The sequence below is a fragment of the Lissotriton helveticus genome, chromosome 5_1, assembly GCF_964261635.1.
Source record: "Lissotriton helveticus chromosome 5_1, aLisHel1.1, whole genome shotgun sequence".
NCBI classification, from domain to species: Eukaryota; Metazoa; Chordata; class Amphibia; order Caudata; family Salamandridae; genus Lissotriton; species Lissotriton helveticus.
This window is the reverse complement of record NC_136065.1, coordinates 1,381,778,061-1,381,791,855: the sequence shown is the minus strand read 5'-3', so window position 1 is coordinate 1,381,791,855 and position 13,795 is coordinate 1,381,778,061. Positions and strand designations below refer to the sequence as shown.

Sequence of the window (13,795 nt, the reverse complement as noted above, 5' to 3'; positions counted from 1 at the left end):
CAGGGGGTTATAGCTGCGGTAGGTGGGGTGTCACAGAGTTGCCTGTCCCATTTCTTTAAGAAGTTCCTGGATGCCATGATGCAGAGAATGCATCACTACATAAGCTTCCCTAGCACACAGGCAGAACTGCTGAAAACCAAGACTGACTTTTACCAAATGGCACAGTTTACGCATGTCATAGGGTGCATTGATGGGACACACATTCTAATCTGCTCACCTGCAGCCACTGAGTACATCTACAAAAACAGAAAATCCTCCCACTCTATAAATGTGCAGGTAATCTGCGATGCTGCCAACATAATCACTGACATTGTGGCCAAATTTCCAGGGAGCACCCACGACTCATACATCTTCCAGAACAAGGGGATCTACACACGCCTGGCTGCGGGAGAATTTGGAGAAGGATACCTGCTAGGTAAATCACTGTGACACCCCCTGATGGATACTGCAGATGAAAATGTTGGTGCATGTAATTAATGGCACTCTCTTTCTCACCTAGGTGATAGCGCTTATGCTGTGCGGTCAGTAATCCTCACTCCCTACCTAAACCCATCAACCCAGAGTGAGAGACGATACAATGTGGCACTCAAATCAACACGTAACGTTGTGGAGCGCACGTTTGGACTATTGGAAATCAGGTTCCGCTGCCTCCACAAAAGCAGAGGCGCACGTCAGTACACACCCATCATCTGCTGCCAAATCATTGCAAATTGTGCTATGCTGCACAACCTTGCCACTAAGAAAGGTACAGAAGTTGAATTAACTGACTCTGAGGACGATGATGATGAATTTGCTGAGCCAGAGCCCAACACTGCAGGAGTGGCGCCAGCAGCAGATGTGAGACAAAGACGGGAAGAGATCACAGGCAACTATTTTTGAGTAAGTAAGGAGACACAGCCAGTTGTTGTATGTAAATGACGTAGTTTTAATATTTGGGCACTACGCCACACAAAGGGCCCAACTTGCCAGTCCAATTTGTGACAACCCTAAGAGGAAGTCATGGGTTACTTCACCCAATTCAGTACAGAAAGGGTGGGCTGCATTAGCGTCTGCGGCCACGCACATCACTGCTGGATGCCATCAGCAGACTGTCTTCACTGGCTATGGATCCAGTGCCAGTCCCATGCCGTCTGCTGCTCCTCCGGGTCTCAGTTACAGGGGGCGTGATGCTGCTGCGACTGGTCATCTCCTCACTGTCAACCACATCCACAGCACCAGTATTGGCTGCTGAATAGTTAGCAGCACTTCAAGTGCAGTCGTTACCTTGACCAGCCCCCTAGAGACATCACGGCTGCAGTACGCCATCCCTTCCTGCATTGCCACGGAGCGCCTGCAGAGCAGAGAAGTGGTTGTTGAGAGGCGGTTCACTGCCTTAGTATGGTTTTCAGCATCACTGACTGGGACATGTCCCTCATGCCCTCAGCCATTTCACTCATGCCCTCCGCCAGCGTGGAGGTCATGGTGCTGATACCCTTCTCAATGTTCACCATGTTGGTGTTGAGGTGTGTCATTTGCTGCTGTACAGACTGAATTGCCTTCCCTTGCAGGCGCTGCACCTTGACCATGGTTGCCTCCAGCCCTGCGAAGACACCATGATCGTCACCCTGCACAGGTGGACTGGTTTCCCGACCCCTGCGGCATCTGGCACTTGTGTGTGCTCTCTCTGAGGTGGACTGCGACCCAGCATTACTGCCATCCACAGGCACAGTTGAGATTCCCCCCCCCCCCCGGTGTCTTCCAAGGACGACTCCATCTCCTGGAGTGTGGCAACAGCATGCCTACTGGGTCTTGCCACTGCAGGTGGTTTTGCTGCTGATTTTGCTAGCAGTAGTAGTGACGCTGGCAGTGGTGGTGAGGCTGGTAGTGGTGGTGAGGCTGGCAGTGGTGGTGATGCTAGCAGTAGTGGTGATGCTGGCAGTGGTGGTGAGGCTGGCAGTGGTGGTGATGCCAGTGGTGGTGGTGTGGTGTGCCCTATACTTGCACTGGCCTCCTGTGATCTTTCCTTCCGGGGTGCCCTTCCTGCCTTGTCTTGAGCAGACCTGCGTGATGTCTCGCCTGTGGACAGAAATTGTACATGAGCTCAGTAGTCCTGCAGCCCTGCATAGCAATAATACATTTTCATTTCTGCCACACTATCTTAATGTCCTCTGCTTGCTTATCACTGATGTGTGTCAAATGCCTTGTTGTTCAGTGTGATGACTGTCATGATAGATGTTTCACTGACTACATCTCCCATGATGCATTGCTGGTGGTTACTAAAACCTATATTGGAGTGGGATTCACACAGCCTCATTGGGGAATGGGGATAGGGAATGGGGGATGCAGATTGGTGTGCATGCTTCTTACCTTGTTTGGTGGCAGCTCTGGCTGAGCTGTCTGCATCCCCGATTCCGCAGACACTTTCTAGCTCTACGGTGGACTCCACAAGCTGCTCAAGTGCAGTTAGGGCAGGTGCCCTGTTCCTTCCTCCTCCTGTCTGGCTGGCTTGTTTTTTGATCTCCGCCATCTTCTTTTTGGTGATGCTCCTCACATCATAGCACCTTTTTTTCAGTACTTCAATGTCCCGGGGGGTCACTCCTATGGCATTCACTTGTGCCTGACTTCCCAGCCAGATCTTCCTTTTTTCCGATTCAGCCACTTGCAAGGACTGCTTCACAAACAACTTGGTATGTTATTTTACCACCTCCTCAACCAGGACCTGTAGCTCTTTTTCGTTGAATTTCAGCTTCCTCTTCCTTTCACCTCCTTCTCTGTCTGTGTCCTTGCTAGCCATTGTGCAAGTTCACCAAGTGGCTCAGTTGTTCTCCTCCGCACTCCCAGCCTCTCCAGAAGGTTCTGATTCAGTGCACCTGCATGGGTGTTGCCACTTCCTGGTAGGGAGATGGGGTGGATGCACAGGCTGATTCCTCAATTGCTGTTTTTTTAAATTTCCGATTCAGCATTTACCGATTCGGTATTTTCCGAATCGGTAATACAGATCCGTTAATACCGATCGGTATGTAGGAATCTGTAATTTTTTTTCCAAATTTTACAGATTCGGTAAAAATGACCAATTTTTTACCTACATCGCAAATTCCGATTTCTTAATACCGAATCAGTAAAATTCGGTATTAATAATTCGGTATTTGGCAATTACCTACATATGGCGCTTAGATACTATAATTTGAAGTACGCTCTCCTCTTTCCAGCTAAACTGAAGGCAATACATGACCAAAAATCACTTTTTGACCAACAGCCGAGACAAGGTGGAAGAATGGATCGAAATAACACTGTTGTCGAGCCCGTCACAATGCACATCGCAGGCAGCGTCATTAAAACCGAGCAAATCGCAGAGGGCAGGACGAAGTAAGCTGGACCGCAGGTCGCCGCCCCAGCAGGATACAGTGACGAATCCCTATCTGGAGCAAATACTAGAGGAACAGAAATAGATGATACAAGCGGCGGCATCACTAAATTATCAAGAAATATGATCAGTAGTAGGGTCGCTTGACTCATCAGAGGACTCCACGATACACTCCGATTCCGACAATAGTCTGGCCTTCTTTCCATCAATCACTCCGCAGACTGTAAATGATTTCCTGGGTTGAAATTATGGGATTGTATGGTGATCTGGAGGTATTGTACTGACCAGAAATATAGGTGATGGAGAAATGAGGTTGGGCTGTGCCATGGTGCACACATTCTCCCAGTGATGGTTACCTACATGTTATATACTGGCCCGTGCTTGTTTGGTTAAGATAATAATTGCGGGGTATTCTACCCGTATATCTACTACTGCTTGTGGTTCCCACCCCCCTCAATGCAACTGCTATAATGCACCAAATGCTAAACTTCTTAATTGTTTTCAGCGTTATTGTTTGGTCCTCTACTGTTTAGTGGGGGAACCTTGTATTGGGATTAGATATAGAGTTGGGTAGGCTCACTTCATTCAAAAGGTTAAAATACTAGTGGTGTTCTTAGCAGAATCACACCAGCAACAGTGCGCAGAGGTCGAGTGGCCAATCCATTCGAGTTAGGTAGCAGTTGGAGTAAGGCACGGTTTTTGGACAAACGTGCCACTTCTGAAGCACGCTCAAAGTATAGAGTTTTAAAAGAAACTTAAGGTGTTAAACAAAGGTGTGCTTCTCCACTCAAATCAGTTTAGGCTCACTTCATGCCAAGGCAGACATAGCTACACTGGAGGGCACACACATAGTATGCTTCTAACGCCTCATGACCATACTTGGCTCACACTGGGAAGTCCAAGACAGTGACCTGGAATGTAAGGGGGATGGGGTCAATACACAAGAGGCATAGGATATACGCTCAACTGACAAGGAGCAAGGCGCACATCACACTGTTGCAGGAAACTCACCTAACCCGCTCTGAAGCCGATAAATTGAAGAAAAAGTGGCGGGGACAATTATACTATAAATCTTACTCCGCATTTGTGAGGGGTGTGGCCATATGAGTTAGGAATGGCCCTCTGTTAGTGGTCCTAGAATAGAGAATTGATATTAATGGAAGATATGTACTGCTCCGTGGCACCTTAGATGGGGAACATCTAGTACTCGGTAGTATAAAGCTCCCAATACGGATCAGGATAAGTTTTGAGAAGCACTAAACATAGTCTTGGCAGACTTGGAGGGGTACCCTTGGATGATGCGTGGGGATTGCAATGCATTACTGGATACAGACTGGATCGCTCCCATCCTCCTATGTCGGGGACTAGTAGCAAGAAACAAGCAGAAGCACTGAAAGACTTGGCGTCTTGGTGGTCACTGGGGGACGTCTGGCGAATAATCAACCCGACCAATCGGGAATATTCGTTTTACTCACCTCCACATATGCTACATACTAGCAATGGTAGGATATTCTTTACTATGCCATTAATAGCCAAAATCACCTACATTACTTACCTGGGAAAAACACTGTCAGATCATAATCCTCTGGAGGTAGAGCTTGAGTGGGGGCAAATCCCAATGCCAGTGCCAACATGGAGGCTGCAGTCGGTAGCCATTCAGGATTTAGTGTTCTGGGATGTCCTCTCTATGGCTATATCCCATTATTTTACAGAAAATACTGGAACTCCAGGCTTTCAAGATGGTAACCTGTGGGTGGCCATAAGCACTAGGGTGGGAGTCCGGGCTTTAGTGCACAGAGCTGCAGGAAGTTGAGGAACAACTAGGTGGGCTTGAACGGGAGGCAATGCAGGATGACACAAAAAAGGCGGCATTACAGGAAGCAAATATAAAATATGCAGAACTTCTAGGACAGTTGCACACAATTGATCACAGAGCACATACACAGTAACAGCAGGCCGAAGCAGGTAGGGCTGGCCCGCTACTAACTAGAATCATATGGGATAAACCAGCTAACACCCCAACGCAAGAGGTGCATATACCAGGTGATGGTACAGCAACCACACAATTAGGGATTAATGTGGCATTTCGCCAATACTATGAAGGGCTGTACGCCGCGCCAGTAGAAATACTGGAAAAAGAACTGCTAGATTTCCTTGACGGTTTGAATGTCCCCCAGCTTTCGGATGCCCCAAAAAAAAGAGCTAGCAAAGCCCCTAACATGATCAGAAATCCGCTCGCCAATAAAATATCTCCCATGAAACAAGACGTCAGGGCTTGTTGGCATGCCTGCAGAGTTGTATGAGGCATTTTAAACACAGTTATTCCCACTCCTAGAAAAACTATATAGTACTGTGCTCGAGACAGGATCACTACCCCCACCACATGACAGGCTTTAGTTGCATCTCTATTAAAACCAGGCAGAGATCCAAGCGATATGTCGAGCTATCGCCTCCTTTCTCTTCTGAATACGGATTATAAAATCCTCAGCAAAACACCGGCCCGTAGGCTACAACCATACCTTGTACACTTGATACATGTAGACCAATGTGGCTTTGTACCGGGATGGAGTACGTCACTAAATATCAGGCAGCTGCATCAGATACATTGACGCCAGCGAACGATGCTGACGCAGGCTGTATCTCACTGGAAATGAGACAGTCATTTGATACCCTACAGTGGTGCCAAATCTTAAGAGCTTTACCACTATTCGGGATACCGGAGGAATATGTAAATTGGGTCAGGTTATTATATACGGTCCCAACGGCCCGGGCCAGGACAGGAGCCCATAGATCCTCACCTTACCCTATAGCCAGGGGCACATGGTAAGGATGCCCTCTTTCGCCCCTGCTATTTGTCTTGCCACTCAAACCATTGTCTATCAAGATACGTAAGTTGGCGCAAGGTAGGGGCATCATGCTAAACACTATGACTCAACCTATCTCCGTGTATGAGGATGAACTCATACTTTATCTCACTAATCTCTGGGGTCCTAATGAGCCTCTCCCGATGGTGTTCAGACAATTCCAGACACTTTCTGGCCTATCGATCAATGAATCCAAATCATATGCTTATTACTTCAAGGACTCGACCCGTACTGACCCTGTTTATTTTGGACTGTGGATGTTTCCTGTGGCACCTACCACATTTAAATAACTCGGCATACAAATATATAGGGAACCACAGAATATGCTAGATGGGAACCTGGGTCGCATGATCATAGCACTTAAATCCCAGATTGCGTTTTGGACCTCACTACTACTCTCTGTGACAGGAAGAGTGGCAATCTCCAAAATGGTCATGTTGCCCCCATTATTGTACTATTTTACCAATCTGCCGATATAGATCCCAGCACAGATATTCAAAACACTAAATACCATGCTTTCTGAACTAATCTGGCACAAGGTGTGTAGGAGGGTGAAACTCCAGAAGCTACAGTTGGATACGGGACGAGGGGGCCTGGGGGTTCCAGATTTCCAGGCATATTTCTATGCTAGCCAGCTCCATTGGCTCTCCTACAGGACAGCGGGCTGTAATTTGCAGGAGATAGGGATGTCCATGAAGAATTGGGAGAAGGGTATGAGCCATACTCTACTGCTGCTGGGAAGGAGATCCATCTTGATTGCCCCACCTCTTCTGAAAGTAGCCTTCACATACTGGAAATGGGCCATAAGGTATACGAAGGATATGGTTTCATATGCATCCAATATCTCTTTGTTGGGGATCCCGATGCCAACCAGAGTAGTTTCCGAATGATTTCTGAGTAAGTCGGCAGATGAGGGAGTGAATACAGTAGGGATTCTGTTCGCAGACCATGCTCCTATAGATCACGACACATTTGTGAGGGAGCGAGGCAGACCCAACACACTATACATATTCCCTGCCAGCATCACCGGATTTATAAGAAGTACCTGGTCGTCTGACGATGCTGAGCCCAAGACACATGCATTAGCACACGTGCTGCACCTAATGGGTAATTGGAAACATCTCACCAGATGGATATATAGAAGTATCCGTACCCATGCTGCTATACCATTATCAGATCTACGAGATATTGGACATGACTTGTTGCACACGGAATGGGGAAGAGTGCTTGAACACCCTAAGAAAGTGTCCTGGAATCCCAAGTTTATGAAGATACAACTCATGCAGAGCATATCTGACACCTTACAAATTGAGCAAAATGTTCCCTGATGCAAAAGATTCGTGTCCTAGATGTCATGCACGGTAGGCTGACCTCTTGCACATGATCTGGGCATGCCCTCGCTAATACACTTCTGGGAGACAGTACATAAACTCCTCCATGAATCATCACCTAAAACGGAAGGAGACTCAGTAGAGCGCTGCAACTTGGGTATAGGCAAGAATCACAAAACACAAGGAACATATACCAGATTAGTAAATTTGGCACAAATATTGGTAAACGCTCAATCACAATGAAATGGAAATCTGCAAAACCTCCAAAGGCTCTGGCCTGGCACGGAGAGGTAGTTCGATGAGGCAGGGCTGAAAGCATGGCAATTAGGAAAGGGGAAAATAGAGGTTTGAGGAAGAACCCGATTTCCTTGGAATGGGATGCTATACTGGAATCATTTGTTTCTGCTGAAACTTCCCTGCATTAAATAAGGTATAGTATATGCCATATTTAAGGTACCGTGTACCCATCAATCACAGACCCTACATGAACCCCGCAGAATTACAAGATGTAGAGGTGTACACCATGAACTTAATATAATTGAAAAAATGATGTGCGAACTGATGCCCCTATGACGCGATACTATAAAAATGGGGCGGGTTAGGGAGGGGGAGGGAGCTAGATAGTTAGTGGGTGTGGGGAGGTGGGCGCGTTATGGATGTTTGGGCATTATTTTATGACTGTATGTACAACACTTCAACTGTGATACACTATGTAGATGCGCATAAAGGTTGCTAATACCATAGGTTAGAAGATATATATGTATGGAGGGCTATATCCCAAAAATTAATAAAATATGTTGTAAACATTTTTTTTAAACAGCAGGCACATATAGCATGGAGTGTGCACGGTGCACGCACGGCTGCTGCTTAAATGCAGAGCTCATTGTTCTCAAACACTACAGACAGGTGGTTAGGATGCGAATATTAAAATGTATGGCTAATGCATTTTAGTGCGCTGAGGCAGAGATATTCAAAACACTAAATACCATGCTTTCTGAACTAATCTGGCACAAGGGGTGTAGGAGGGTGAAACTCCAGAAGCTACAGTTGGATACGGTCCGAGGGGGCCTGGGGGTTCCTGATTTCCAGGCATATTTCTATGCTAGCCAGCTCCATTGGCTCTCCTACTGGACAGCGGGCTGTAATTTACAGGAGATAGGGATGTCCATGAAGGATTGGGAGAAGGGTATGAGCTATACTCTACTGCTGCTGGGGAGGAGATCCATCTTGATGGCCCCACCTCTTGTGAAAGTAGCCTTCGTATACTGGAAATGGGCCATAAGGTATACGAAGGATATGGTTTCATATGCCTCCAATATCTCTTTGTTGGGGATCCCGATGCCAACCAGAGTAGTTTCCGAATGATGTCTGAGTAAGTCGGCAGATGAGGGAGTGAATACAGTAGGGATGCTGTTCGCAGACCATGCGCTTATGGATCATGACACATTTGTGAGGGAGAGAGGCAGACCCAACACACTATACATATTCCCTGCCAGCGTCACCGGATTTATAAGAAGTACCTGGTCGTCTGACGGTGCTGAGCCCAAGACACATGCATTAGCGCATGTGCTGCACCTAATGGGTAATTGGAAACATCTCACCAGATGGATGTATAGGAGTATCCGTACCCATGCTGCTATACCACTATCAGATCTACGAGATATTGGACATGACTTGTTGCACACGGAATGGGGAAGAGTGCTTGAACACCCCAAGAAAGTGTCCCGGAATCCCAAGTTTATGATGACACAAATCATGCAGAGCGTATCTGACACCTTACAAATTGAACAAAATGTTCCCTGATGCAAAAGATTCGTGTCCTAGATGTCATGCACGGTAGGCTGACCTCTTGCACATGATCTGGGCATGCCCTCGCTAATACACTTCTGGGAGACAGTACATAAACTCCTCCATGAATCATCACCTAAAACGGAAGGAGACTCAGTAGAGCGCTGCAACTTGGGTATAGGCAAGAATCACAAAACACAAGGAACATATACCAGATTAGTAAATTTGGCACAAATATTGGTAAACGCTCAATCACAATGAAATGGAAATCTGCAAAACCTCCAAAGGCTCTGGCCTGGCACGGAGAGGTAGTTTGATGAGGCAGGGCTGAAAGCATGGCAATTAGGAAAGGGGAAAATAGAGGTTTGAGGAAGAACCCGATTTCCTTGGAATGGGATGCTATACTGGAATCATTTGTTTCTGCTGAAACTTCCCTGCATTAAATAAGGTATAGTATATGCCATATTTAAGGTACCGTGTACCCATCAATCACAGACCCTACATGAACCCCGCAGAATTACAAGATGTAGAGGTGTACACCATGAACTTAATATAATTGAAAAAATGATGTGCGACCTGATGCCCATATGATGCGATACTATAAAAATGAGGCGGGTTAGGGAGGAGGAGGGAGCTAGATAGTTAGTAGGTGTGGGGAGCTGGGCGCGTTCTGGATGTTTGGGCATTATTTTATGACTGTATGTATAACACTTCAACTGTGATACACTATGTAGATGCGCATAAAGGTTGCTAATACCATAGGTTAGACGATATATATGTATGGAGGGCTATATCCCAAAAATTAATAAAATATGTTGTAAACATTTTTTTTAAACAGCAGGCACATATAGCATGGAGCGTGCACTGTGCACGCATGGCTGCTGCTTAAATGCAGAGCTCCTTGTTCTCAAACACTACAGACAGGTGGTAAGGATGCTAATATTAAAATGCATGGCTAATGCATTTTAGTGCGCTGATGCGGATTCCACACTAAAAAGTGCTAGTCTAACCCCTGATGCGTGGTACTTGGCAGGGCTGCTCCAGATATGGCCGGCCACCACGAGTCCAGCACTGGCCGTTATCTGCACAAAACCGCCCAATCCCAGTCAGTCCAGGGTACGTCAGTAACTATCTGATAGCCCTTAGTGTTCCAACAAGCATGCATTTGCAGATAGAGGACACAAGATGAAGTTGATCTAGGATGAAGCATTGATTTTAAGTGGCCATTTTGACAGGCAACCAAACCACGCCCCCATCTAACACGATGTTGATGTGTTAATATGTCATCATGCTTAGTATTTTGATTCAAGCAGGTGAATCTATGAAACATGTATTGCTGGAGAAGAAAAACATTACTTACCTGTAAATAGTTCTCAAGCCTCTATCTTTCATAGATTCGACTGTGACTCATCCTCCTGCGTAGATTACATCTCACCTCTCTGGAATTCTCTTCCCGCTGCAATTCAAGGACTCCAAAATCATCTGGAGTTCCGTAAAGCTATAAAAACGTGCCTATTCCGTGGATAATTTCTGTCTTTTTCGCTGCTTGCTTTAACCACGTTTACTTGGTAGCGCTGGGACGGCCCGTCGCTGGGGCAGCCATGCGCTGTATACATTTCAGTAAATAAATGAATGAATAAATAAATAAATAATCATTTACTCTTTTCACAATCATGCTGGAAATAATAGGTAATGAGCAACTTTCTTCTTTAAATGCGATAGATACCAAATCCATATGTTAAGCCTCATAAGAGTATTTATTGCACATGGTAAATGCCTTAACCAGGGGTATCTCTTTTAGGTCCAGTAATTACTTCCACGTTTTCCGAGGTGCTTGTTATGGAGACCTGTGTGTATTAACTTTACTATATACCAGTATTTAAGGACGACCCACTCACTTTATAGGTTTTAAATACGTCTGAGTATTAAAGTTAATTGACTAAGATATATTATTGCCTGACAGATGCAAAATATGGAGTGTCTTTAAGAATCTATGTAAACAATGAATGAAGTTCACATCTCTTTTATTTCTAGCAGAAAACTGTTTTTTTCGTTGCAGCGTCTGTTATGGCGGATCTTGAAAGGAATCACTTTTTTGATAATGAAAACACCAAAGCAGCAGTGTTTATTAGCGTTCACGATGCCGTCTTGTTTGCATCTGGGTGGGATCTGAGTGAAGAAAAGAGTATGGCCCTTAAGGAGGCAGAACGAAGAAGAGCAGTATTTGAAGATGAGGTTAGTACTTTTTTCAAATTCATAAAATTCCATCATTCCCACAGTTGACAGAGAACCCCTTAATCCTATCTTTTGAAGGACAAAGAGCCTTAATAAATAGTGCGCAGAGGAGGCTGGCCTAGGAAGCTCATAGTTCGTCACTTGAAGGGCGGCCATAGGAATTGATATCTCAGGAAGTTATGTCACAACCCAAAATAGCCCTCATTTTCTCATTTTAAAGTAAATAGGAACAGTCAAAGCTGAGATGCAATGTTTAATACATAATGAGTATGTAAACATACGTATAGTGTCTGTATAACTATATTCATATCGAAACAAGACCTATATGACTGTGAATGTAACGAAATGAATGTTTTAGACAATAGGTGAGTCTGCATTTCAAGATGAATGTATTAATTTATAAACATTGAAGGGGTGATGTAGGCTTTGTGGGGTTACTCGCGTCAGCTAAACCCCTGGCCTCCGACCTCGGATGGAGGACTGCCCACCATGTGGAGGCTCAAATCAGTGGCGTAACGAAACTTGAGGGGGCTCCCCTGCAAACTACATAGACGGGGCCCCCTCCCATCCTCTGTGCCAGTCTAGAGCTCTCAGGCCAGCGACCCGCCATACTGCATGCAGGGGATGCGAGGCTATTGTTACGCCATTGTTGCAACCATACTCCCCCCGGAACACAAAGACTTAGGTTTCCCGGAAGCTGCCAGCCATTATAAGTAACACTGGATGGTGGCAGTGGCGTAACGAAACTTGAGGGGGCCCCCCTCCAAAGCACATTTAGGGCCCCCCCCACCGGCGCGGACCACCATCTACCACTTTGCCCTAACACCCAGAAATCTAGCATATTTTGATTTGAAACCTCCAAAATTTAAATGAAATGCCTCTATATTGTCTTTTTCTAACTTCTAATGAGAAAGTGGGAAACACTCAACATAACCGCTATGCCATTCAAGGCGTGCATTGCTTGGAGGATAGCCGCGTTGTCTGGAGGGCCTCTCCTCCCAGTACAGTCTGCTGCAGGAGTGCTTTTGTATATTTATCCATCTTTCACTGTTTAAGTCTCGTCTATTCCATCCCGTAGGGATGGTAGGCGAGATTTATAGTAAGCGTTTCGAAAAGTCTACCCACTGCGGATCGCATACAGTTCATGTGAGCCAGGTGCGTGCACAGGAATTCACTCCCCCTCCCACAAAGCAAAACAAGACAAGAACATCAAAGCGACTGCGGCCGCTTTGATTCCATTTGCCACCAGCCACTTCACGCGCTCCGCAGGTCATAAACAGGACCATCTGCTTGTGAATCGGAATGCTGGCATGGTTGCCCAGCCTCCCTCCCAGCGCTGCCTTACACCCCATGCCCTCTGTTTGTAATGCAGGTCCTAAACATAAAACATAAACCTGTCTTTTCCCAACAAAAACGCAAGCATTTTTCGAAATTGCACCCTTTAACTGCATTCAAACTTGGTTTTTACTCTCTTGAGACACTGGTCTTTCTTCACTCTAACTTGGATAGCAGAGCACTGGATCCTGTGTACAGCCACTGGATCCTGTCTACAATCACTGACTCCCGCTATTGTTTATTAATACGCGAGAGACGAGTCTTTAATTATTATATGCGCGATGTGCTGTCCACATTATTACTGACTCCCACAATTGTTATTTTATTGCAAGAGACGAGCGGCAGTGTTCATTATACGGGTGCCGTGTTAATCACTGATTCCTTCAACTGTATATTTTAACGTGAGCGACAAGTGGCGACCTCTATTTCCAGCGTGCCACACACACCGAATGCTGCTTACCTGCATACCGTTCCTTCACTAGCAATTTAACACTAGAAGCCTTACTAATATTACAATTCTTGACTGTTGGTAAAACTAAGGCTAATTTTAGGCATTATCTCCTAGAGTAATATCCATAACGGGCACGATTGGTCCCTCGGTCTCCCCTGCATAATTTGAAGCATCCGCTCCATCTACGCAACACACCGCGGTAAGCCTACATTTATGTGCCTTATGGGCCATATGTATCAAGCAAATTCGCATTCGCAAAGGCCGAAATTCGCAGAATTTCGGCCTTTGCTATTGCGAATTTGCTACAAGGTATGTATTATGCAAAATCTGGTGCAAAATAAGGAGTCGCAAAATTTGCGATTCCTTATTTTGCAATTGCATTTAAGGATTCGCAAATTTTGCGATTCCTTAAATGTAATGTATGAAGCAAAAAAAATTGCAAAATGTC

The 13,795-nt window shown here is 45.7% G+C and overlaps 1 protein-coding gene across 1 annotated transcript in view; it reads left to right on the top strand.

Moving 5' to 3' along the window:
• Nucleotides 1–13,795, top strand: part of SLC26A8 (solute carrier family 26 member 8) — a 3,758,415-nt gene that overhangs the window by 3,501,631 nt on the left and 242,989 nt on the right. Inside the window, exon 15 of the mRNA XM_078644342.1 lies at nt 11,386–11,561. Within this exon, the coding sequence (XP_078500468.1) occupies nt 11,386–11,561 (176 nt within the window). The remainder of the gene's footprint in view (nt 1–11,385; nt 11,562–13,795) is intronic.